At 38.2% G+C, this 25,443-nt stretch overlaps 1 protein-coding gene across 10 annotated transcripts in view; it reads right to left on the bottom strand.

Annotated features, from left to right (window-relative positions):
- acot7 (acyl-CoA thioesterase 7) overlaps positions 1–25,443 on the bottom strand; it is a 148,280-nt gene that overhangs the window by 92,949 nt on the left and 29,888 nt on the right. For all 10 annotated transcript variants that reach the window (XM_081348897.1, XM_081348895.1, XM_081348900.1 and 7 more), the window contains 3 exons: positions 20,416–20,507; positions 15,669–15,783; positions 14,956–15,042 (listed from right to left, as the gene is read on the bottom strand). In XM_081348897.1, the coding sequence (XP_081205023.1) occupies positions 14,956–15,042; positions 15,669–15,783; positions 20,416–20,507 (294 nt within the window). The remainder of the gene's footprint in view (positions 1–14,955; positions 15,043–15,668; positions 15,784–20,415; positions 20,508–25,443) is intronic.

The raw sequence follows: 25,443 nt of genomic DNA on the forward strand, positions 1-25,443 counted from the left end.
TGAATATTAAATTAAATGTTCCCAACTAAGCAAGCCAAAAGCCAGTTACTTTTTTTAAAGTAACTAATTGTGTACCTTGTATGGAAAGTAATGTTACACGTTACTTTTTCTCACCTGGGCTGGGCTTTCTTGTTTTTAATAACAAAAAATTATAAATACATAAAAAAAAAAAAAAATATATATATATATATATATATATATATATATATATATATATACATATAATTTTTTTTTGTTTGTTTTTTTTAGTTAAAATCCCTATTTTTGGCAGATGTAAAGTCCCTTTCACACCAAAAGTGAAATGATCATTTAAATTTTCAGACCAAAAGTGAAACGATCCTTCGATGATCCTGTGGACACAACACTTCTGCACCTTACTCGCAATTTCTCTCAACATGGGGACAAGAGAGGTTTAAGGCAATAAATGGGAAAACAAATTAACCTGAGTTGCTTATTTGAACAAGTAACTAATATTTTATTGTAAATTTGAAATGAATGCATTACTTTACTAGTTACTTGGGAAAAGTAATCTGATTACCATATTGATACAGTAAAGAAACGGAAGAGATGGAACAACAAACAAACAACTGGAGGCAGCAACAACAACTGATGCTTACATTGACAAGACTGTGTGTGGTGGTTAGGAACAACTCTAGTTTTAGTACTAGTTTTAGTGCCGGACAGCAACAGACTCTGGACAAAGAAAAAAACATTCTATTGTGCATGCATCAACAGCACAATATCAAATGGAGCATATTTTTAAATGTTATGTTCGGCTATAAGCATATACTGAGAGTAGGGCTGGGCGATAAATCGATAATTATCAAGATATAATTTTTCTCAATAAAACCATAAATAAAGAGTTCGATAAATGTTCGATATAATATTTATGAGCCACAAGTGGAAACGAAACGGTGCAACTCATTTGAACCACACGCCACATGGACCATTTATTCGCTCGGCTCAAAGTTCAAACGGCAGCGCAGCGTGAGCTTACTGAAGCAGATGCATTTACTGGCTGATCGGTCTCAATTAATTTTCTAAAACTCAAAACGCCATTTAAATTTTACCATATAAAAATGAGGTTGTTTAAATTTTTACAGATTTAAAAACAGTTACTGTTTTTGTTAATGAACATAAATTTACATATGCATCCTAACTCAAGCTACTGTCAAATGTGCATTTCTAAAAGACAAAACATGTAATATCATTAATATTGCAGCCTGCACTGCACACTGTGCTGACGATACATGCCATCAAAGTCAGGCAACACAAACCAGTATCATGACTAGAAACAATATCACTCAATTCTCAATTCAATTCTGCACATGCAGAAACTAAGAAATACATTTTCCCCACCCCTAGTTCATATACTTTGGGCTAACTAACACTGAAAAAAAAAAAAAAAAAAAACTGCACGCATCTCCTTTAAGATGTTATAGCCAAGTGTGTTGAATTACATATAACCCCACCCAAAACTAAATCAAAATCGTTTTAATTGCACGTTTAACAAGCAATAAACATTTAAACGCATTTAGAGCCTACGATAGGTTTCACTTGCTTATTCCCTGAGCTTCATTTAACTCACACTTTATAACTCAAATCACTTTATTTATCTCATTTTATCATCTTACATAAAAATTAAACTGCCGCTCCTGGAGTCAACTCTTCTGTCCTTTTCAACTAACCAATAATAGAATTACCTTAGTATGGCTCAATTTGTCTAATACCAATCTCTGTTCAGCAAGGGCAAATGATAAAATAAGTTTTAGCCACCATCATGCCATCCTCAAAAACGTCATTAGCCAGGAACAGCAGGGAAAAAATTAGTGCAGGAGGCGATAAGAACAGACATTTGCTGTTGATGGATCCAGCTCAGCCAGGAGGCATTTCAGTGTTTTCTATCCTGGACGTTCCTTGTTAGCAGAATAATAAGTTGTGTAATTGAGCCATTCGTTATCCCTATTTACTGGTGCGCAAACTTGCACAGTCACTTTGTAGATGTTTGGAGGTTGGAGGTTTGCTACATGCACAGTTCAAAATAGGAAGAAGACTAGTGTTTTTAAGTGTAACTTGAGGATACACATAGGGTTAGGGTTATTTAAAATTTTATGAACTTTAGTGCTTGTTGGTTAGGTTAAATCAGTTTAAACAAGCTGAGAACAGCAAACCACCTTGGAATTGTTTAAGCAGTTTTTGGATGTTGCAATAAGGTAATAATATTTTCTTAAGACACAAAATTGATGCAAAAACCAAGCGCTTTGAAAAGAAATCACATTCATGTAGAAATAAGGGGAAACAATACAGTTCAGGGGCCTCATTTATAAAGCTTGGGTACGCACAAAACGGGGCTGAAAACATGCGTATGCCAGTTCCTGCGCAAAAGGTGGGATTTATAAAGAAAAACTTGACGGGAAAATTTGCGCACCTGCACGCAAACTCTGACCCATGCGTACGAACGTTTTGGAGATGGAGCACTTTGGCGACACCGATGGTGAGCTGGAGTTAAATGTATTTTTGGTCACTTTTATACAGAAAATCTGAAGAAAATTAAACATATACAGAAAGATTATACAAATACAATTTCAATAACCAAGCCTGTCACTTGAAGCAAATATCCATTCCTTCTTAAATGTCCGCGGCAGCGAGCGTGTTGAGCCGTTTAGTGAAACTGACGCAAATAACAGTTTAAATAAATAAAATACTTCTGACATAAACATTTATATTAAATATGCCATTCAAATTAATGGAGTTAAACACTTAAACATGAAATCATTACTGAAGTTACAAAAAAAAATTAAATTCAATCATTAGAAATATTTGTTGTGGATGCGATTGTTTTTGAACACTTTTCCTGTGGCGTGCTTTAATGTTTTAACCACAGAGATAATTGCTTATCATGATAATACCAGATTGTCTGAGAAAATAGTTTCGTGCAAATAATGCCCAAGGCCTATCTGTTTCCATTAAAAATATAAATCAATTAAAAATACAATTCGGCAAGTGGAAAAGATTGAGAAAAACTTTCTCTGAAATGTATTTTACACTATTTGATTTATGTAGGCTATTCAAAAACAAGGCAAGGATAGACAACTACTTGATTTGTATTAATGTAATGTTTCTTGTACCATTTATATCATTTGCATATGATTATTCAAGTTATCACGTGGATGAATAATCATATGCAAATGATATGTAGATGAGGATCTGCATAGTAAAACTAGGCGTTGTAAGCTCCATATATGGTTATTTCGGGTGGAGACGCATGTACGCACAATCTTCCGCTGACTGGGATTTATAAAGTGAATTCTGCGCAGGTTCTGGCGTACGCGCGGTTTTAAAAGTCTGAATATTTTTTTTGCGTACGCCATTTTTGGCTTTCGGGCGCACGTACACTTTTAGCAAGGTTCCTACGCACAGTTTTATAAATGAGGCCCCTGGGCTTTGAGTTTCCACAATGAGGTGAAAATGAAAACACAAAAGACATACAATAACAGAACCAGTCCTGACGCCTCTTTCCATGTGTAAATGAGATATTAAACCTAAAGCAATAGCTCTATTGCTTGTTTTTAAGGACAATGGTAATTGTCTAATCTAGGAGAAAATTATTTGCATGTTGATCTAGAAAACAGTTTAAGAGCTCACCATACCAAATGTTCAAAGGAGTCTTCTGAAAAAGCTAAAGATTAATTCATACTTTATGCAGACCTTTAATACCTGAAATCAGTTTTTATTCTGTTTTATTTACCACAGTATTATGTATGATTCACCAGTGCACATTATTTATAAAATGCATAGGTGAATCATGAAGAAACAACATGTCATTATTGACAATAACTTGCTTGCTCCATCTCTAAAACAACTTTCCTTTAGAGCTAACATGACGTAGGTCACCTGGCTATAAGGACAGAGAAAATAATGTTCTCCAATTAGCTATTTAGCCATTGTTTTGAGTACCTGTTGTAGGTAATGCCATCTTTCTAAAATCTTGTCAAAACCTAACGATAATTTAATGCCAAATAATGTTAACATAATAGAGGTTATAACAAAAAAAAATAGTTTCAAAGCAGCTTTACAGTGATAAACAGGAAAATGATCAATGATCCAAACAGAATTAAAGGGTTAGTTCACCCAAAAATGAAAATTCTGTCAGTAATTACTCACCCTCATGTTGTTCCAACCATGTAAGTCTTTCGTTCATCTTCGGAACACAAATTAAGATATTTTTGATGAAATCTGACAGAATTCTGACTCTTCCATAGGCTTCCAGTGTGACCGAAACTCACCGGCCCAGAATAGTTATTAAAAACATCGTTAAAATAGTCCAAGTGACTCCAGTGGCTCAATCTTAAGTATATCAAGCGACGAGAATACTTTTTGTGCGCAAAAACAAACAAAAATACCGACTTTATTCCACTATTCAATTCCTTCTCTCTGGGCCTCGTAGTGTTTTTGCGTAGCGTGTCTGTGTTGAACGTCACCACGTAGGCTCACAATTGGCCGAAGAAGGTCATGTGAGTGATGCGTGATGACGTGCAACACAGACGCGCTACGCAAAAACACTACGAGGCCCAGAGAGAAGGAATTGAATAGTGGAATAAAGTCGGTATTTTTGTTTGTTTTTGCGCACAAAAAGTATTCTCGTCGCTTGATATACTTAAGATTGAGCCACTGGAGTCACTTGGACTATTTTAACGATGTTTTTAATAACTATTCTGGGCCGGTGAGTTTCGGTCACACTGGAAGCCTATGGAAGAGTCAGAATTCTGTCAGATTTCATCAAAAATATCTTAATTTGTGTTCCGAAGATGAACGAAAGACTTACATGGTTGGAACAACATGAGGGTGAGTAATTACTGACAGAATTTTCATTTTTGGGTGAACTAACCCTTTAATTCTGTTTTAAAGCAGCTCTAAAAATTGTTCATTGTTCAACTGAAGTCAGTTCAGTGTTGATTCAGCTCAATTTAATTATGAAATTAGTTAAATTCAGCTATAAAACAGCTGATGCAGAAAATCCAGATGATGTCATCATTCAGCTCAGTTCAACTCTCATCCAATAGTGCCAGTGCAGTTGAGTCAATAATATTGTTGAGTATTAAGCCAAACTCCTGGTAAAATCTGAGAAAAAAATGTTTGTTGTGACAATCCTTTTGTCACAGCACTGTTTTGTGCAGATGTGCGGCCGGAGCGCGTTAAGGGTTTTCCTGTTAGAACGGCCCCTAAGTTAATAACTAATGATCTTCGCAACAGAAGTGAATCAATCAATCAAAACTAACTTTAGCTGGACAAAAACTTTATCCTAGAGCTGTTGTAAAGCCTAAACAATCTGTTTACAGTAATTTCCTTTTTATTACTGTAAAGCTGCTTTGAAATAATCCATATTGTTAAAAGAGCTATATAAATGAAGGTGACTTGACTTGACTTGACAATCCAATATTGGAAAGAGGAGCCTAGGACCAAAAGAGCAGGTTCCAGCTAGGAAAAGTCATCAATTATGAGTATTTTCAACCTGCTCACCCTCCAAATGTGGAACCACCCACAGCTCTAGCCAATGATGACCTAATGGAGGTCACAATAAATCTGGGAACTCTGCTTCACTCAAGTTTGAATGGTCCTGAATAAAGACTCGCCCCAGGATGAGGTGCTGAAGCACAAAATGGCCTAGAGAGAAACCAGCTGAAGAGTAAACAGACAGTTAACCTTGAACCTTCTTGGAAATGTGAGATGCAATTAATGCCTTGCTGACTAATCATGCCAAAAAGAGGGAGGAGCTAAGTGCCCTTAGGGATATCAGTTAAGACCATGTGTCAAGTCATGTCCAAAACCATAGGAATCCTAGACCCAGGGCGGGTCCTCACTAAGCAGACTCCAGAGGATGTTGTGGAACCCTACCTATAGGTATTTAGAGGACCGCAACTGGCCTGAAGAAGATTGGGGTGCCCTGTTGGCACCTTTTTTGATGGGGGAAGTAGGAAAGGACTGCCCAGTGTATGAGCGTTACTGGCCTCTAGTCAACTGAAAACCCTCTCAAAGGCCTAAAAGTCAAGTGAAGGAAAGCTCCAAGAAAACACCAGTCCCCTCCAGGGCCAGGAATCAGAGAATGAGTCTGTGATCCAAGAAAAAGTAGTGGTAAATGCCACTCTGAAAATGAAGCAGAGAATCCCTCCACCAGCAAAGACTTCTGAGTTCCCCCAAGCAGAAGTGATGAAAGTGACCAGCCAGGGCAGATTGGCACAGCTCAGCTACAAGACACTAACCTCGAACAGGCTTGGAAATGCATCAAGGTTGTTGACGACCAATTACTGGAGGGGGTAAGTGAACTAACCTATCCACATTTTGTTGTTAAAAAAATACCTTACAGGTCATTAAGATTGAAGACGAGGTTGTTGAACAGCTGCTGGTACCTAAGCCCTATATTTCTAGAGCAGTGTACTTGGCTCATTTGCACCTTCTGGGTGCCCACCTGGGAACAGAGAAGACATATGAACGCATACTGAGGAGGTTTTACTGGCCAGGGGTGAAGCGAAGAGTTGAAGATTCCTGTATACAGTGTGCAACCTGCCAGAAGACCAGCCCAAAGGTAAACTATAGCAACCCATTGATTCCTGTACCCATTATCGAGATTCCCTTCCAAAGAATTGCTATGGACACCTTGGGTAACATTTTGGTTATACTGGATCACAGCACCCGGTATTCAGATGCAATACCCCTACGGGCAGCAACTGTTAAAGTGGTGGCCAGAGAGATATTCCATCTTTTTAGCCAAGTAGGCATTGCAGAGGAGATTCTAACAGACCAGGGTATCTATTTCATGCCCAACGTTCTGAAAGAGATGTGTAAACTGTTAAAGGCGAGCCAGATTTGTACCTTTGTTTATCAGACACAAAAAGAGGGGTTGGTTGAGAGGTTTAATCAGACCTTAAAGCAAATGTTGAAGAAACTGATTGAGGTGGATGGGAAAAACTGGGATCAGTTGCTGCCCTATGTGTTATTCTACATTAGGGAAGAACCACAGAGCTCTACAGGATTTTGGCTATTCAAACTTTTCTCTGTACGAAGGGCCAGAGGTGTGATGGATACTGCTAAAAAGGTCTGGGAGAACCAACCGTCACCACATTACTCTATGGTGGAACATGTGGAGCAGATGCACCAATTTGTCTCTACCCACGGATGCAAGTTTCTCACCAAGTGGCATGGTCCGTATGAAGTGGTTGAAAGAGTTGGTCCAGTGAAGTATAAGGTAAGGCAGCTTTGCCAGCGCCAGATCCACCAGACCTATCATGTGAAATTACTCAAGAAGTGGTATGACCCAGAACGATCTGCTCTCCACCCTCTCATCCCAAGTCCTTTCCCAAGTGCCTATGGAAGAGGAGATGGGACTACAAAACCAAAAGCAAGAACTTTGGGAGTTAGTAAGACAATATTCAGATGTATACTTATATGTAAAGTTCGGAAGGACCTAGGTACAGACTCCCCAAGGACGAGGTACTGAAGCACTGGGTGGCCTAGAGGGAAACCGGCTGAAGAGTAAAAAGACAGAGTTAACCTTGCAATTTTGTCTTTAACAACTTAGTCTTTCTTCTGTTCTGTTTTCTCCCTTTAAGGTGGTCTAACGTTAAAACAGACATGGGTAACAAAGCCACAACAGATACCCCAGAACGAGAAGAACGTCTCGGTTGCGTATGCAACCCTCGTTCCCTGAAGGAGGGAACGGAGACGTAGTCAACGTCGACTGAATAGGATCACGCTTAGGGAGCCTGTTATCTTCGAGTGTTGTTAAAACGAGCCAATGCACACATTGGTGTGTGAGCTTTGCATCCACAATCCGCACTGCAGTGCGGTTATAAATACGGAAGTGGACGCTATGGAAGCGAAATCCAGCCCGCAGGGAGGTAACATGTGGAGGATACGCATATGGACTGGGCGAATTATCGGGCATTACAACATATGGAATGTCACTGAGGTGGCTCCAGCCTATAACTGAGGGGAGACTCAACTGACAACGACGGCAGAGGAAACACTGCCAAAGGGAAAGACACAGGCTCGCTTCAGGGAGCCGTACCGTGGAGAATATGGGATCGCCGTAGGGATCACAACATATGGACCCAGCCTAGCACAACCAGTGCATTCAAGTGGTAGGCCTAGCATCGGACGCTCCGCCACGTCCGATGCCGAAGGAGTGTGGAGGAGCTCGACAGGGTTCGGCTAGAGGGGAACTGAAACGAGAATGGTGAACGTATCGAGTCCAAAGGAGGGGAATGGCGCAGCAAGCCGACACATCGAGCGGGGCTTACGGTGTTCACTGGCTTCTATGCGAAGAGAGCACACAGGAAGCAACCGGCTTGTCACATAGGCTATAGAATCTAGTGAACGTGTTAGGTGTCACCCAGCCCGCAGCTTTACAAATATCTGTTAGCAAGGCACCCTGCGCCAACGTCCAGGAAGCGGCTACACTCCGAGTGGAATGAGCTCGCAGTCCCAGGGGACAAGGTGCATATTGGGACTCATACGCTAAGATGATGGCATCCACTATCGAGTGGGCCAACCTCTGCTTGGAGACAGCCTTTCCCTTCTGCTGGCTTCCGTAACAGACGAAGAGCTGATCTGAGGTCCTGAGGCTTTGCGTTCTGTCCACATATAACCGCAAGGAGCGGACGGGACAGAGAAAAGCCAGGGCTGGGTCTGCCTCCTCAGGGGGCAGCACTTGCAGGTTCACCACCTGGTCCCGAAAGGAAGTGGTATGAACCTTGGGCACATATCCAGGCCAGGTTCTCAAGATAGCGCGAGAGTTAGCCGGCCCAATTCCAGGCACGATTCGTCAACCGAAAATGCATGCAGGTCCCCTTCCCTCTTGATGGAGGCCAAAGCAAGCAGGAGAACTGTTTTTAAAGACAGGACTTTTAACTCAGCTGCCTGCAGTGGCTCAAAGGGAGGTCTTTGCAGTGCGGACAGCACCAGAGACAAGTAACAAGAGGGTATAGAGGGGCGCAAGGTGGATTCAGTCTCCTCGCTCGCCTCAGGAACCAGACGATCAGGTTGTGCTTTCCCACGGATTCCCACTGTTCCCGAAGACTGAGCTAGTATCAGCCAGACGTCGAGATAGTTGAGGACACGAACGCCATGCTCTCTCATGGGCCAGGGCCAGCCCGAAGGGTAAGACTTTGTACTGATGCGCTTGACCCTCGAACGCAAAGCGCAGGAATGGCCTGTGTCGCGTCCTTCAGGTCGATCGCTGCGAACCAATCTTGGGGACGAATGCCCTCTCCAGGCTTCCACAACCCGGGCCAGGAAGACCAAGGGCACCACAGACATACCCAGGGTGGGGCAGCGAGGTGGAGGACAGGGACCTGGCTCGGAAGGCCCGGGGGCGGCCCGAAGCAAGGTCTGAGTGTGCGATGCAACACTTACCTGTCTCCACGGGTGGCCGGGGGTGCAGGAGAAGGCGTAGTCGGGTCCTCGAACCGCATCCGGCAGCCGGCTGGCGACACAAGAGGGGACTGAGGGGTGCAAGGCTTTACAGGACCCACCAGGAACGGAGGAATTTGCTCTTTTGACAATTTGGGTACCGCTGGATTCTGGAGAGCCAGCGGCAGAACGGTAACCATCTGAAGAGCTCGTCCCCCATCCCTGGTAGAATGTGTCAGGGACGTTTGGTCTTACTTTTGCCACCTGGCTTGGCAGTGTCTGACACAAGCTGGGCGGCCTGCCTGCGGCTGGGTCTGCGCTGAGGCCTCATGACGAGCAGGCGGAGGTACTGCCACCGGCGGCGGGGTGATGGCAGCAGCGGGCTGCCAGGGCAGGATGTGCTGGCTGGCCTCCGTCTCCGTCTGCACTCACAGGCCTAAGGGGGGAGACGAGAATCCTCCATCCAAAATGCAAATGTCCAAAACGACAGACCGCTCCACTGGAGGGATAACCTCATAACCCTACAGAGAGACCAGCGTGCTCAACGGGGGACACCGCCGGCTGCAGTGTGATGGAGGTGTGAGGAGCCCACAGGGAATGGTTACCAGGCAGGAATTCCATCAATATCCTCCGATCACCCATCCCACATGGCACCCTAGGGTGGGGCGTGGTAATGGGGACTGCACCTTCGCGGACGAAGGCGAGTCTTGATCTCAACACCGAGACAGTCATATTCCCGCAATGGAAACGTGAACCATCCACAAAAGCTGCTTCAATTGTGCAACAATTGTGACCGTCAGAGGGAGACAGGGAACGACTGCATCCAGAAACGCACGGGTGGAATGACATCTTGAAAAAGACGCAGACGCACCTATGTTGCTCTTTCAGGAAATGAAAAAACCCTCACCAGTGCCGGAGCACACAGGGGAATGATCGCGGCAACACTGACAGGGATGGTGCAGCCTGTACCAGTGAAGCACTCACTCTCTTCGCCCTCAACCGGCCGTCAGACAAACAAACACAAACAGAAATGTGATGCTGTTAAAACAGCAGTTGAGAGCTCAGAAAGCTCGCGACCACCGCTGCACTCGCGCTGTAGAACCACCAGCACCGGGAGAGACTTCCTGAAGAAGCACCGACATACTCGCTTGTTGTAATATAACAACACTCGAGGACCAAAGACCGATCGGCTCCGAAGCGAAATGGTGAGTGCATCCACTTCCGTATTTATACCCGCGCTGCGGGGCGGAGCATGGATGCAAAGCTTACACGCCAATGTGTGCATTGGCTCGTTTTAACAATACTCGAAGATGACAGGCTCCCTAAGCGTGATCCCATACAGTCGACTAGATCGAACGTGAACGACTGAAAGGGAACCAAAGTTCCAGTTTAAATTGTTATGTTTTGGCTAAATAAAAGAATTTGTGGCAGAGCCCCACCAAAATATTCATCCAAAACATTTATCTCTAAATAAACTGAATCAATTAATAAATTGTAAATGTGTTCAGCATTCTGCAACAAATATTTTTCAGATTTTCTAGACTATTTTAAGTCATAAAATGAGCAGGGTATATTAAAATTGAACATATGGCTTCGGCAGGCATGTATCATGATACCAAGCTGGGCAGCGGTTCTCTGAACCCTTACTAACTCTACAGTGCTCCACAAATTTTCCAATGTAAATCTGTGGTGAAAAATGGAACTGCAGTGCGCTCTAATTGAGAGCCATTGGGGCAGATTTCAGACTGCCCCACTTATTTATTTAAACATTATCTTATGTAAACCTTACTCCAGACCAAGATGTTATCAATCTGCTTCAGCTATGTGTATATTAGTCTGCATCAGGTAAGTAACTAGTTGGCATGTCTGTTCTTCCTATGTGGAGCAACATCAAATTAATGAAAGTATAAATCCTTTAGTTTAATTCTGCTCATGTGAATAGTTTGGTTGTGTTTGTTTTATGTTTGAGAATAGATATGACTCTTTCTCACTTGAATTCCTCTGCAACTAGTAATATTCTAAAGCAACTCTCAGAGGCAACAAACACTACATTAAGGCAATTCTAAGATAGCATTCTCATGTGCCGTGACTCGTGTGTGCTTAAAGCCTGTCAATCAACATTAGAGCACCACCCTCAGGCTGAAAAACGCAACCTCTGCCAAAAGTGTTCAGCGGTTAGAATATAAAGCTTATAAAATGTTTATGATAAACTAGCACCTAGACCTAGAATCTGCCCTACCTAAATTGCAATGTAGTCAAAACACCTTTTGTCCACATCAGTCTGGGAGTTGCTTTATTGAAAAATACTTAGACTGACTAGCGACATGAATATCCCATCTCACAATATGATAGAGTTTTAACTATTGCAAGATCTGTTTTTGCATTGCTAAAATGAGCATTTACATATAATTATAATAACAGCACATTTGCATTGAGTATGAACAGGCAAGCACAGCACTCATTTCTTAGTCATCCAACAGTTTTCCATGGCGTCTCAGAGAACCAGATTCATGATGATAAAGGGATATTCTCCCATAAAATATAAATGGAAAAGTGGGTGGATTATGGCTACAGTGATTGGTGACGCATAGATGACCTGGAATAAGCTGGAAATTTATATGTCAGCTGGTTATATCTTGTTATGATTATGTGTGGCTTTTTCTCAATTTTAAAAATGCAAAGAATGGACTTGAGTTCTTGTGGAGACCGGTCTTGCTATGCTACCTTGAAAGAACGAACTCGGAAGGACAAAGAACGCATCTTTGTGAGAACTGAAATGTGCTATGATCTTGTTGCTGACTGTCCACCCAAAAATGAAAATGCTATCATCAGTTACTCACCCACGTCATTCCAAATACTTTTGTTCATCATTGAAACACAAATGAAGATAGTTTTTTAATGAAATCTGAGATTTCTGTCCGTCCATTGAAAGTGTATTCACACTAAACTCTGACACTTCAAAACGTTCATGAAGAGATCGTAAAAGAAATCCAAATGAATCTAACGGTTTAATCAGTCTTCTTAAGAGACACAATCACTTTATATGATTAACAGATTTAATTTAGGCTGTTAGTCATTGATCAGCGAACATACATGGAGTACTCAAATTTGATAAATGGAAGCTCAAGCATGCTTGAGCAAGAACCAATGAGGTTCATTCTTGTGTGTCACACCAGCATGTTTAAGCTTCTGAAAGATCCAATGAGGTTTGTAATTGATGACAGAATTTTTATTTGTGGATGAACTATCCCTTTAAGTAGTGTGACAGCATCACCCAATGCACAATAAATAACACATAACAGATAACACCACAAACAAATGTCATAACCAACTAAAATATTTACATTATTTTCATATAATTTTATCTTTTTATTTTACCACATGTAAATGTGTAAATGAGTATGTATATTTAATGTGTATATTTCATGTTTTGTCAAAAAAGATTATTTTTAATAAGCCGATAAAATGTACTGCAGGCTTTCTCCAGGTCATTATTTATTATAGTATTTAATAGAATTCTGTGATTACTAACACTTCTCTCAAGTCTGCATTCGACACATCATCAGTATCAAAACACATCCAGGTACTTTCATGCATCAATTCAAAAACAAAACAAAAAAAAAAACCTAGGAGCTCGCTCATGCAAAACTTGCAGCCGCAATGCTAGCGTTGTGAATGGTTTTCAGGGTGTTGCTGTGCAGTTGCTAATGTGTTTCCGAGTGGTTGTTGGTGTGGTGTGGATGCTGTTCTGGGATAGAGGTTATGGTCCACTTCCAAGATTGTATGATATCCATGTCACTAGCAAGGGCGTTTTCTTGCTAGTGACATTTCTTTCTCGTTTTCATATGTTATTTATTATAAAATATGATTTATTTTTTGTTGCATAAAACATAACTAAAATATCACTGTTTAACAGTTACATTAGCAAATAAAATATCAGAGGAATGTAATGTCTCTTTTGCCTCCATGGAGATCATTGTTTTCTCAGTGAGCTCTTATAAAGCATGTCATGAATTTCAGAGGGAACTGCTAGACACAGAAAATAGTCAGTCTCCATTGCACTACAACTGGCTGATTATCCTAACAATGCAATAATGCCTGCCTATTATGCTCACAGTCAGTCCACAAATCAATCTCAATGGGTCAAACTGGCAGAAATGAACTAATTACAAAGTAAACACTTCACCCACTCACTTTCAGCCTCATCTGAATCAAATGAACTTGAGTTACTGATCTGTGATTGATGTAGTTTTTAGTGAGCACTCAGTTCTCTCATTTACAGACGTCCTCCCATTTCTTATTCTGCTTTCCCTTTCTCACATTATTGATGCACCACTAGTTTTACTTTTATCCTCCCTTTCTTATTCTTACAAACGTGATAAATACACTGTGTGTGTGTGTGTGTGTGTGTGTGTGTGTGTGTGTGTGTGTGTGTGTATATATAGCATACCAGTTTTAAAACCTCAATTGTTGGGCTTGAGCTTAGTGTGCAAAAAAAAAATGCAATAAATTAAATTAAATTAAATTAAATTAAAATGTCTGGTAGGAGACATTGTAAAGATATGAAATTAAAGTTTAGATTTAACTGTATGTGTAAAATTTTCCCTGTTACAGCATTTACATGGACTGTGCTGCTGAAGTTCTTGTGTTTATGTAACTCATTCAGGTCAGTGAGTTGACTTCTTGTCATGCATGTATAAATGGGGCAGTGGTGGTTACAGCTAACCCTCTACATTGCAAGTAAATGCGACAAAATTTTGTTCTAGGCTTCTAAATAATGTCTGTCACTAGCCACTGGCTAAAAATTGTTCAATTTCACTCACAAGTGACTGTGTTAGAGGACAGGAACACGTTTAGAACATATATTTTCACTGCGTATTGTATCATATGACCGCCTACACTAGAACACTCTGATTGAGTGTTAGTGATGGGTCGCTCATAAATGATTTGTTCATTTAGAATGACTTTTTTTCCCCTCACATGCAAAGAAAGAGAAAGCGAGAGAGTCTTACATACACATAGAATGACGCGCTAAATGAAAATGCCATTCTTTTTTGTTTCGTTTTTTATTATTATTAGTCTGAATAATCTATTAGATATATTAGTTTACAGACACAATGCATGACCAATAGTTTCTTAAGCATTGCCATTAGTCAATAATTTTCCAAGTTCTGTTAAATATGACACATATGCATTTGTAAATTTTCATTCATACATGGTTCTGATGGTTGCCAAGTTTTAGTTATAATTACTACCAGACCACTCTCGGATTTAAACAAGATTACAGATTTCTAACTGAAATAGAACCTCACAAGTGACCGACCGATTTGAAATTCTTGTCATGGGAAGCAACTTTACCAAGGGTCACCCATACATGGAAGACAAATAGCGCACCAGAGACTTCACTTACATTCACAGTAGATAACAACAGTCTAATGTTAGCATGTTTCTAAGATGACTCTAAACACTTTTGTCAGAACTATTTAAAACCATTTGAATAGAAATAATAAGGTGTAATAATCATAAAAGTGTTATTAAATTGATTACCTCCATGTACAAAGCCATGCAGCGTGCAGTCAGATGGGCCAACGAGGTGGATCAGACTTGACTGACTAAATGCAACAGTGTAGGGCTCTAAGGAAAAAGAGAAAATGGAATAAAAACAATAAAATACAAACATATAATTTAATATAAAGATCTGCAAAAAAAAATCACTACCTGAGACATTAAATAAATACATACATACATACTGTACATACATACATAGATACAGTACATACATACACCTGGATGTATTATTTGACTATTAACTTCATAGTTCTTTGGAAATAAAATGTATACATACCCTTTGTCTGTCTATCTGTGCAGCATCAGAGCAAAATAGCATAAAATTATGTCAAAATAAGACTCTTATGACTATTCATAAAACTGAAATATTAAACATGCTAAGGAATTATGATGTTTGTTGGACATGTACTATAGAAACACCATGTTTTTAATTATACAGACAATAGTACCATTTAAAGTACCATAGTACATTCTTATTCTAATCATTCAATATTATGGAACCAAAGTACCATTGTATTACCACCTGATACTATTACTGTACCATGTTATTGCCAGTGCTTTTTGCAAGATACATGTTTCACATCTGCTAAATATTGACCCAGATGGGGTCAATCCATGTGATCACTAACACATCAAAAACATGAGTTCAATGAAGATAAGGGTGTGTAATGACATGAAGGAGGAAGTGTTACCTGGAAGAGAGACAGTCATGATGATCTCACCATTCCTCTCTTTGGTCTCTAATCGCTCTAATTTCTGAGCCTCATATCTCTTTTTTCCTGCTTCCTCCTGCTCTGAGCTGGAGTACTGCAATGGACAAAAAAATGTCAGCTCAGCAGACAGATTGACAAGTAACTAATTTGTAAAAAGAAAGAAAGTCAACAAGATTGACAAATGTTGTTGAATATAAGCTAAATTATTTGGCAAAATAACATTTGAGTAATGTCTAATTGTAAATTCTGAAGTAAACTACCAGAGAACTTTGATATAAACTACTTGTACTTGAAAATATGTGAATATTATTAACAATAATAAAATATAGATAAATCTTGAAATTTGAATCGATACAATCTGTATGTCCTAATGTCACTCCTTAGAGAAGATACAATGGGTCTCATTCACATAATATGTATATGCACATGAATTTGTTCTTATCGTAATTCTAATGTTAGTGAATTTGGAGGATTCTAAATGTGACCACGTGCACAAGGTTATGAACCATCTCCATATTAGGGCTTTCTGCACAACCTTTCCTTTACAGCCTTTCGTCGCTCTCTGCAGACGCGCTCTCGCCAGATCCTTGAGCAATTCAAGTGAGCCATTCTCAAAACCAGAGCAAACACAATAAACATTTCATACAGACACATATTACAGACCTCTGATTAGCCAGCTGTCCGTATCTGCTGCTTTATTTCAGAGAAACCTTGCAGCTGAAGATATAACGCAGCTTTTCATGTTAAAATAACACTTATGCTACAGTAAAACACTGCTGTTCACTTTCAGAAGTTGTAGGGATGTTTTCTTGTCACAAAAAGAATGTGAAACACGTATGTAGGTTATATAATTTTAAATATATTTTAAAGATAATTTAAGTTTATTTTGCACACATTATCGTATTGCATTACTACGGTGATGCATTGCTGCCACATAAATATTATTTTTTCCCCTCAATTATGTCGTAATAACGAGATCATATGTCGTTTAAACGACATATTTTCTCGTAATAACGAGATGTTATGTCGTTAAAACAACATCTTTTTCTCGTAATAACGAGATCTTATGTCATTAAAACGACATTTTTTTCTCGTAATAACGAGATGTTATGTCGTTAAAACGACATATTTTCTCTGCCTTATAAGGACATGTGTAGTCATGTACAAAATATGCCTTTATCCACATAAAACTGACAGCCTATCACGCCTTTATCACACTTCTACGTTCAAAAAGCTTAAGTAAATAGTAGCAGCCCCCAATCAGGCAAAATTAATCAATGAGGCCTTTTTTTTTTTAAATATATTTTATATAGGCCTAGGCTATAAGGTTTTTTTATATATAATATATTATATATATAAGATTTATTTTTGTTAAAAGGCTATATCTTCATTACCTAGATATATAATTAAACAAAAAGTAGTCAAAACACATCTAACAGAAGTTGTTCATTTACATTGTGTTCATATTTTGTTTAATTAACGAAATGTCAATTTTCGTCTTTATAACAGAAGATACAATACAATACAAAAATCTTCAAGATACAGCCATACAATCTTCACATATATAACGGATTGTCACCTTAAACAGTCCTTTGTGTGGTGGAATAAGCAATGCTATATAGAAATATATGGTTAGTATCTTAATTTAAACTTTATTTTATTATTTTATTAGTTCATTAACTAATTATCCAAACTCAATTAATTTAATGTAAAGAGCTGGATACTAATTAATAATTAATGTAAAATATTAAATGAAGGCTATTGATTAGAGTTGCCGTAGACTAAAGATTTTTCTAGACAAGTAGTCATTCATTTAAGCAATTAGGACTAATCACACGTTTATATTCAATCCTGGGTGCATATATAGCCTATATTCCGCGCTCAAGCATATGCATAAAACTTGCCGCAAAGCACCGGCAAAAGTAGGCTAATGATAATAAATGTGTCTGAAAAAAATAACGAATCATTTTAATTGTTTATTAATTAACTAGTCTTTTCTAAATCAGTGTAGGCTGCCAGCAAACATATCTCCATACATCTGCGTATTTGCTTTCAATTGGATTTTTTTCGTTGGTGGACATTTTTTTATAAGCTTTAATAGATAGCTATATTTCTCATGTCTGTGAGGCATGTCTACTGTTTTTCAGTTCATTTTTCAGACGCGCTCCAATTCACAAAGATCATGAATGCTCGCCCTGTTCGTTTTCTTTAATTTTACAAAAGCACGTTTTCTTGTTCTTGTGAGTTTACACAAATAAAAGTATAGTTGTGACTGATGTATTATTCTTTTCTGTATGACCAGAAATGATGGACTATTTTAAGTTGTTTCCACTGTTGATAGGAAAATGCGAGTGATGGCACCGGCGCCTCCATGTCAAGCAGTGCGCGCTCCACACTCCGCACAAACACTTGGATATGCACTTAATAATAGCGAACATTTATATAGGTTAATGTTAGAGCGAGCGGCCATGCCAGACGGATAAGTCCTCTTCATGTTTAACAAATCAAATTCTGTTGCATTTTTTTGCGCCAGTTTGAAAAGGGCGGCTGAAACACTTAGCCTATACAGATAAACGCCCAACGCTGGTGTTTTTCTTTAAATAAATTAATTTAGGCTTTAAAATTTATATTGTTTGTGGGCTAATTAATGCCACAATAATTTGTTTATTTTATTAGCTACTAATATTTTTCATTTTTGTTTTGCATTGAAAACCATTTAAAGGATTTGCTGCACCGCAATGCCATCCTCCCATAGAAAGACACGTTAAGAGACACCTTTATTTTCTTTGTAATAAAGGGTTTCTAAACGCTTAACGTATAATTAAATGCATTGCGTTCATATTCTGGGCTCATCTGCTTTTCTGTAGGATAGTATGGTTTATTAATAAGGTGTGTACAGCATTTGATCTTTATCACTGAAGTAGCCTATTAAGCCACATTAAGCTTTTTCTTTATTATAAGGGTTTTCTATGGGAGGCAAACGCTTAGCCTAATGTGCAATTAAACGCAATGTTCGTATTCTGGGCTCATCTGCTATTAATAAGGTGTGTACAGAATTTGATCTTTTAACATGAATGTCCATTGGGGGCTGCTATTTCTTCAGCTTTTTTGAACGTAGATGTATGATAAAGACATGATTGGCTATCAATTTTATGTGGATAAAGGCATATTTTTTACATGACTACACGTGTCCTTATAAGGCCAAGAAAATATGTCATTTTAACGACATAGCATCTCGTTATTACGAGAAAAAGATGTCGTTTTAACGACATAAGATCTCGTTATTACGAGAAAAGATGTTGTTAAAACGACATAACATCTCGTTATTACTAGGGGTGTAAATCGGACAGTTCATCACGATACGATACGATATGATATCGATTCTCTCAGCCAACGATACGATATTTGCCAATACCTCAAAAAATTCTGCGATACGATTACGATTCGATCCGATTCAGGGCTATATCGATCGATTAAACGATATTTAGATATTTAGATATGTTCACACAACCAGTTACGTTTTTATTAACTCACAAATGCAAGCAAAATATATAACATGAACACCCTCTACCAATTGGGACATTTACAACAGAAGAGGTCATTTGCAAGTACTCCATTCTTGTTCATTTTCATAAATCATGATTTTTATTATTATTGTGCATTCCAAGTAATATCAATCAAACTGCAGCTGGGTTGTTTTGATTAATAAAAATAATAACCTAAAAAATACAGGTAAATTACAAAATTAAAGTTAATTGAAAGTATGCTTTAATATGTTAAAAGTTTTTTTTTTTGTTTTGTTTTTTTTGTTTTTTACAGAGCAGATACATTCACATTTCATCTTTCTGAGTCAAACAAAACCAAGTAATTGCTATGATAAATAATACAACACTCGGTAAATCTTTGTAACGTTAATCTCCTCAGCTGACATAGATGCCTGACAAACTTTGTTTTTGTTTTTTGTTTTTGTTGTTGTGATTAACGTACACGCAATACAGTGAGCTTTTCCCTCACCACTAAACGAGCTGCTTTAGTAAGGTTCCGTGAAAATGTTTCAGCTTTTATTTTCCTTTTACGCCCCGAAGAAGATATCACGGGTTCATCAAGTTCATTGAAATTATCCATCCTCGATCACTTTTAGTCAGCTTTGACGAAACTCCTCTTAGCCAGCGCGTCTTTTCAAAGTGACATCTGACCTGAATACTGTGCGCTGAGTCGCTAAAACGGACTTATCGTGTTGTGTTCACCAACAAGGGTGCGACGACTGCTTGTCTGTTTCTGCTGTAAAACATGAACTCGCAATGCCTTGACAGCGGCCGGACAATACCGGCTTTTGTGAAAAAAATTGTTTAGGGTTCAGTCAGTCTTGTCAGGCGTCCATTTCAGATGAGGAGATTAACGTTTGGTTGGTGAGTAAACGAAAATGTGCACTTTGGCGGAAGGATGTTACGTGAGAATGTGGAGAGTGTCAAAATAAAGGTGTATATCGACATTTTACGTGTGGAATCGATGCATCGTATCATTAGACGTTATATCGATGCATCGATCCATATCGATGTATCGTTACACCCCTAGTTATTACGAGAAAATATGTCGTTTTAACGACATAACATCTCGTTATTACGACATAATTGAGGGGATATCGCATTTTTCTTCAATATTGTGCAGCATGTACGCATGCTTAGTGAATGAGACCCAATGTGTTTACTGATGTACAGACTCCTACCTCAACAGGAGGAACTTCGATGATTTTGGCCACATTTTGAAGGGAGAGTGGGACATACCACAGCGTTGCCTTGTTGGTCACTTTTTTGGCACCTATGAAAATGCAAAAAAATAATATCAGCATTATCAGAGGTGAATATGAACTCAAAAATCTCTTCAAACTCATTTGCATTTATGACATAAAGAGTGATGTAAAGTAAAACAAAGTAGAGTAATTGCAAACAGGGCCATCGCTAGAGGGGCAAAAGATGGTGACGACTCTAGGGGCCCCCGGCTTTCAGGGGGTCCTGCGATTTCAACCAAAGGGGGCCCTAGGAGACCCTAGTTATAGTAATTGTAACAAGTTTGTTGCATTTGAGGTTCTCCAAAAAGCACAGGAGCTGCAGAGAATTTTTTTAAAGGTCAAAAACTTACCGCCAAAAAATATACTGGAAAACATTTCCAATAGCCAGAAAAGACCATACCTTCCAAAAAACTCTTAGGGACGTGATACGTTGCCACTAAGTCTCTGGTGTTGTCATGGAGACTTCAGCATCTCATAGTGAAGCTGGTTTGCTCTCTAAAGAGCAAGTGAGGTTATTTTGGGTAGGCTGTGTTTATTAGACACGAGAGAGATTTGAGAGAGGAAAACTATGTGCTTGAGCGGATAAGTACACAATTAAGGCCGTCACAGAGAATGGCAAACCTTGAATTAATGAAACCATCAATGAGTGTGATAATGACACACCAAACATAAGGAAATTCTGGATTTAATTAGCATTCTAAAATCTTGAGATTTTTAAGATTTTTGAGGTTTGGTTTCCTTCAAAGCATGCTATATGGGAAAAGTAATCCTCGCATATATGCAACTAATAATTTACATTTTAAGAGAACAGAATTCAAATTAACAATAATTTGCAAAACTGAAGATGACTTTTTAGGAATATATATTGCATTGTATTTATGCATAACCCCCCCCCCCCCTCTTGAGAGATCCTCTCAAGTTAGATAGTAAATGTTGAAATGATAGTAGTACTAAGATTCATAATCATTTTGTTTTCTAAGTAATGCCTGGTTGCTATAGAAACTATTTAAAAATTTAAACTCTTAGTGGCATGGGGCCGTAGACTGTCCATTTTGATACCCAATTTTGACAAACGTTGCAAGGTTACAATACAGAGACTAATATGGCGGATAAATAAAAGCTGTTTCTTCTACATTTTATGAACACAAAACAAATGATTTAAGACTGAACTGTACCAATTCAGCAGAAACAGGAGGATTAATTCTGACAGACTGCTTTTGGGAATATTATTTGCATTTACACACTTTTGAAGTCAACCAGACAAGCCGGTTGCTATGACAACAATGCAGGGATTCTGCGGCTACCATGGCAAGAGAATGGCTTCTCTAATTGGTTTCCACAGCAGCTTGTCTAATGGTTCTACACAGCAGGATATTTACATGTTCTCTACAAGCAAAGAATCATGGGCAAAAAATAGCTCTCTCACTGGACAGATGAAGTCAGATACCATAGTATAAGAATATCATTTTTTAATTTTGAATAATATTTTCTTACAGTAAAAATGTAAAATGTAGATTTACTATCAGCAACTCAACTGCTTTATACTCAGAAATGTTCTGAAGTAGGTAGAATTTAAAAATGTTTCTACAATGTACAACAGGAAAAAATAGGCACATTCAGTCCTGGAATGCCGCTGTCCTGGAGAGTTAAGCTCCAACCCCCCCAAAAAAAAAAAACACTAACCTGCCTTTAGCTTTCTAGTAATACAGAAGACACTGATTAGCTTGTTCAGGTGTGCATGATATGGTTGGAGGGAGCTAAACTCTGCAGACTGAAGTTGCCCATCCTTGATGTAGAATCTAAAATTTTAATTGTAAATGTATTTAAAATTTTCACCTCATGATTTACAAAGTTTTAAATATCTGGTGCAGGGTAAAATCTAGGTCTAGTATATTACAGAGAAAAATAATAATATAATATAATATAATATAATATAATATAATATAATATAATATAATATAATATAATATAATATAATATAATATAATATAATATAATATAATATAATATAATAATATAATATAAAAATAATAATCCCCAGCTTCAGAGTAGTGACTGTAGTGAGTAGTGTAGCTACCTACAGTAAAGTAGCTTAGGTTACACCAATGAAAGACATTTTTAAGGTATAGCTTTTTTAAGGAAATAGCTTTTACAGTGTACTATAGATCTAGTCAAACTCTGACTCAACAATTATCTGACAAATTTGTCTCTTAGCAACAAACATTATTCCATCTAACAACTTTTTGAAGAGTGGTGGTTTTATATGCTGATTTACACTGCTAATTCAACTTTATTTTATCTAATTACTAATATGTCATTTCCTTTGTACAGACTATGCTGACTATAGATAACAAAAAAGTCTGCTGAGAGTAATCTAATAAATGTTTTTTTAGTGACTTACGTCTACCAGAGTAGTTTGGTCTTGATTACGATCTTAGATTTTCCATTGCTGCCAGCCAACATTTTAATCACTGGTTTCAGTATGGAGCCATTGGTCAGATACAAGAGAAAAGACGTTGTGCAGTACAAGTGCGTACAGAACCTTGAGTGATTGCAGGTGTGCTGTACAATTTGTTTAGAGATGGAGTAGCTTTTAAAGGGGTGGTATAATGCCCTTTTCACAAGATGTAAAATATGTCTTTGACGTCCCCAGAATGTGTATGTGAAGTTTTAGCTCAAAATACCTCACAGATATTTTTATATAAAAAGTTAAAGTTGTCACTTTTTGAAGGTGAGCAAAAACGCACCGTTTTGTGTCTGTTCCTTTAAATGCAAATGACCTGCTGCTCCCGGCACAGGGGGCGGAGCTACAACAGCTTGTGTCCTTTTACCTCACACAGACATGCCCTGAAAATTTCAAAAACTTTTTAGCCTTTTATGTTGAAACCGGAGCCAGACGATGTCAACGGAGTCAATGATGGAGAGACTCAAGAAGTGACAACATGTAGAAGCAACAGGACATTTCTGATTGGTTAGTTGATGAATTTATGTAGCTGGTGTAGTTATCTTCTAGTCATTGATTCGCATATTCTGTCTTGATAATCTATAAATCGTGTTCAGGGGTTTATATAAATTCTAGGGTTGGTGATGTCATTAACCCAGGAGGAAGCTTGTGTAGTCCCTACCAGCCGTTTGTTGTAGTCCTTAAAAAGCAATTTCTTTAAAAGCAAATATCTCCCTTTGCTTTGAACTTTGAGCATTGTAACTTTGCAGATGTTGTTTATGCTCAAACAGCAACATTACACACTAAATAAAGTTAGAAAAGTAAAATCATAATCAACCACCCCTTTAAAGGTTCTGCCAACCCACATTCACCCACCTTTTGCAGTATACCCACCCACCTATTGAACTTTTCTCAAGTTTAATTTGGATTTGAATCTACATTAACTATTAAATTATATTTTTATCTGAAGACGGGTGGTTTATGTCTATTATACATTTGATTAAATGAGGTGATAAACGGGTATATTCTGTTACAGTTTCTGTATCAGTTTTCCTACGCCACAATGTTTATTTGATATAAAAAAGACTGGGATATTATGACTTTTTACTTTAATGAATATTTCATTAGGGTTGGTTTATGAAGTAAATTTCTGCATTGGAACTTTGGCACAATTACGGACAATATCAAGCTACATCATATTTATACAAAGACGTAATTAAGTCTTACTTAAGTGGTTCAAAAACACTCTTCAGTTCAACTGATTGCATTTAATACAGATATAAACTATAATACATTTCACTTAATCGCAATTAACATGAAATTAAGTGTCCGGAAACATTACATTCAGTTTAACTTATAAGTAGTCTTTTTAAAAGTATGCTAAACTTGTACTTTTTTTACAAGGAATACGTAGCTTTGCAATGTTAAAAATGTCAATTTAAACGTACATCAGTCTAATTACTAAATGATTGTTCATTTGACAAATTTATAGTTAAAGATACACATCTGCAAGAAGTAAGCTAAATCTAGCAAACCCCTCATCTGGGGACATTGTCAATTGGAAATGCAATTCATAAATGTGTAATATATATTTTAATTATAAAAACATAAAAGGATTAGGGGGGTCTTTTAGGGGTATGTATGGTTTGTGTTGGAATTAGAAGTATTTATATTTAGCTTCATACAGCATTTATAATAAGCTTCATTTATAATTAAAAGTGGGTGAATATAAAACATACAGTGTATAATCAAAGTCTATAGTATGTCCTTATTTAGATAAGTAGGTAAATGTGTTTGTTTAATAGAGAGAGTGATGGACTGAGAGCAAATGTGTTCATTTTAATGTGATTTTGCATTTGTATAAACACGTGTGTAGATGGTTGCCCTGCCGATGCAATCATCACGGCCCCTGCATTCTGAGTCTGGAGACCCCTAAGGAGTGTGAGCGAGACGAGGCTGACAAGATTGGCCCTGACTGTGTGTGTGTGTGTGTGTGTGTGTGTGTGTGTAACCCAAGAGAAGAGTCATGTGATGGCCTAGCCTGAGTTCACACATGTATATAAACAGAACCCAGCCTTTGAATGTGTGTCAGACCAGGAAACAAAAGTTTATGGAAAGATTGTTTGCCAGAACATTGCCTCTTTACTGTATATTGATGCCATGTAAAGGATATGTAATGCTGAAGACAATGTTATGAATGGAATGTATGGGAAAAAGAGAGCGAGAAATAATACTGTCGACACCATCTATGATGATAGTTACTGTTGCTATTATGCACTTAGGTGGCAGCAGTTCATTGTTAACCATGTTAATGAAGCCAGCCAATAATAGTGCAAAGAGTGAATGAACGAGGGCATAAAGGGGAAGCGATTTCCAGGCCACTGTTCATTTACATTCTTGGATGCATGCATACATATTTATTGACAAGCAAAACAACTTTAATATGTTTTTGTCTGTCTATACAGTACATGCAGGTACTGCTGTTTTCGGTGGGCAAAGGACAACGTTTTTTTTTAATATAT

This window comes from Scardinius erythrophthalmus (genome assembly GCF_964197995.2).
Source record: "Scardinius erythrophthalmus genome assembly, chromosome: 20".
NCBI classification, from domain to species: Eukaryota; Metazoa; Chordata; class Actinopteri; order Cypriniformes; family Leuciscidae; genus Scardinius; species Scardinius erythrophthalmus.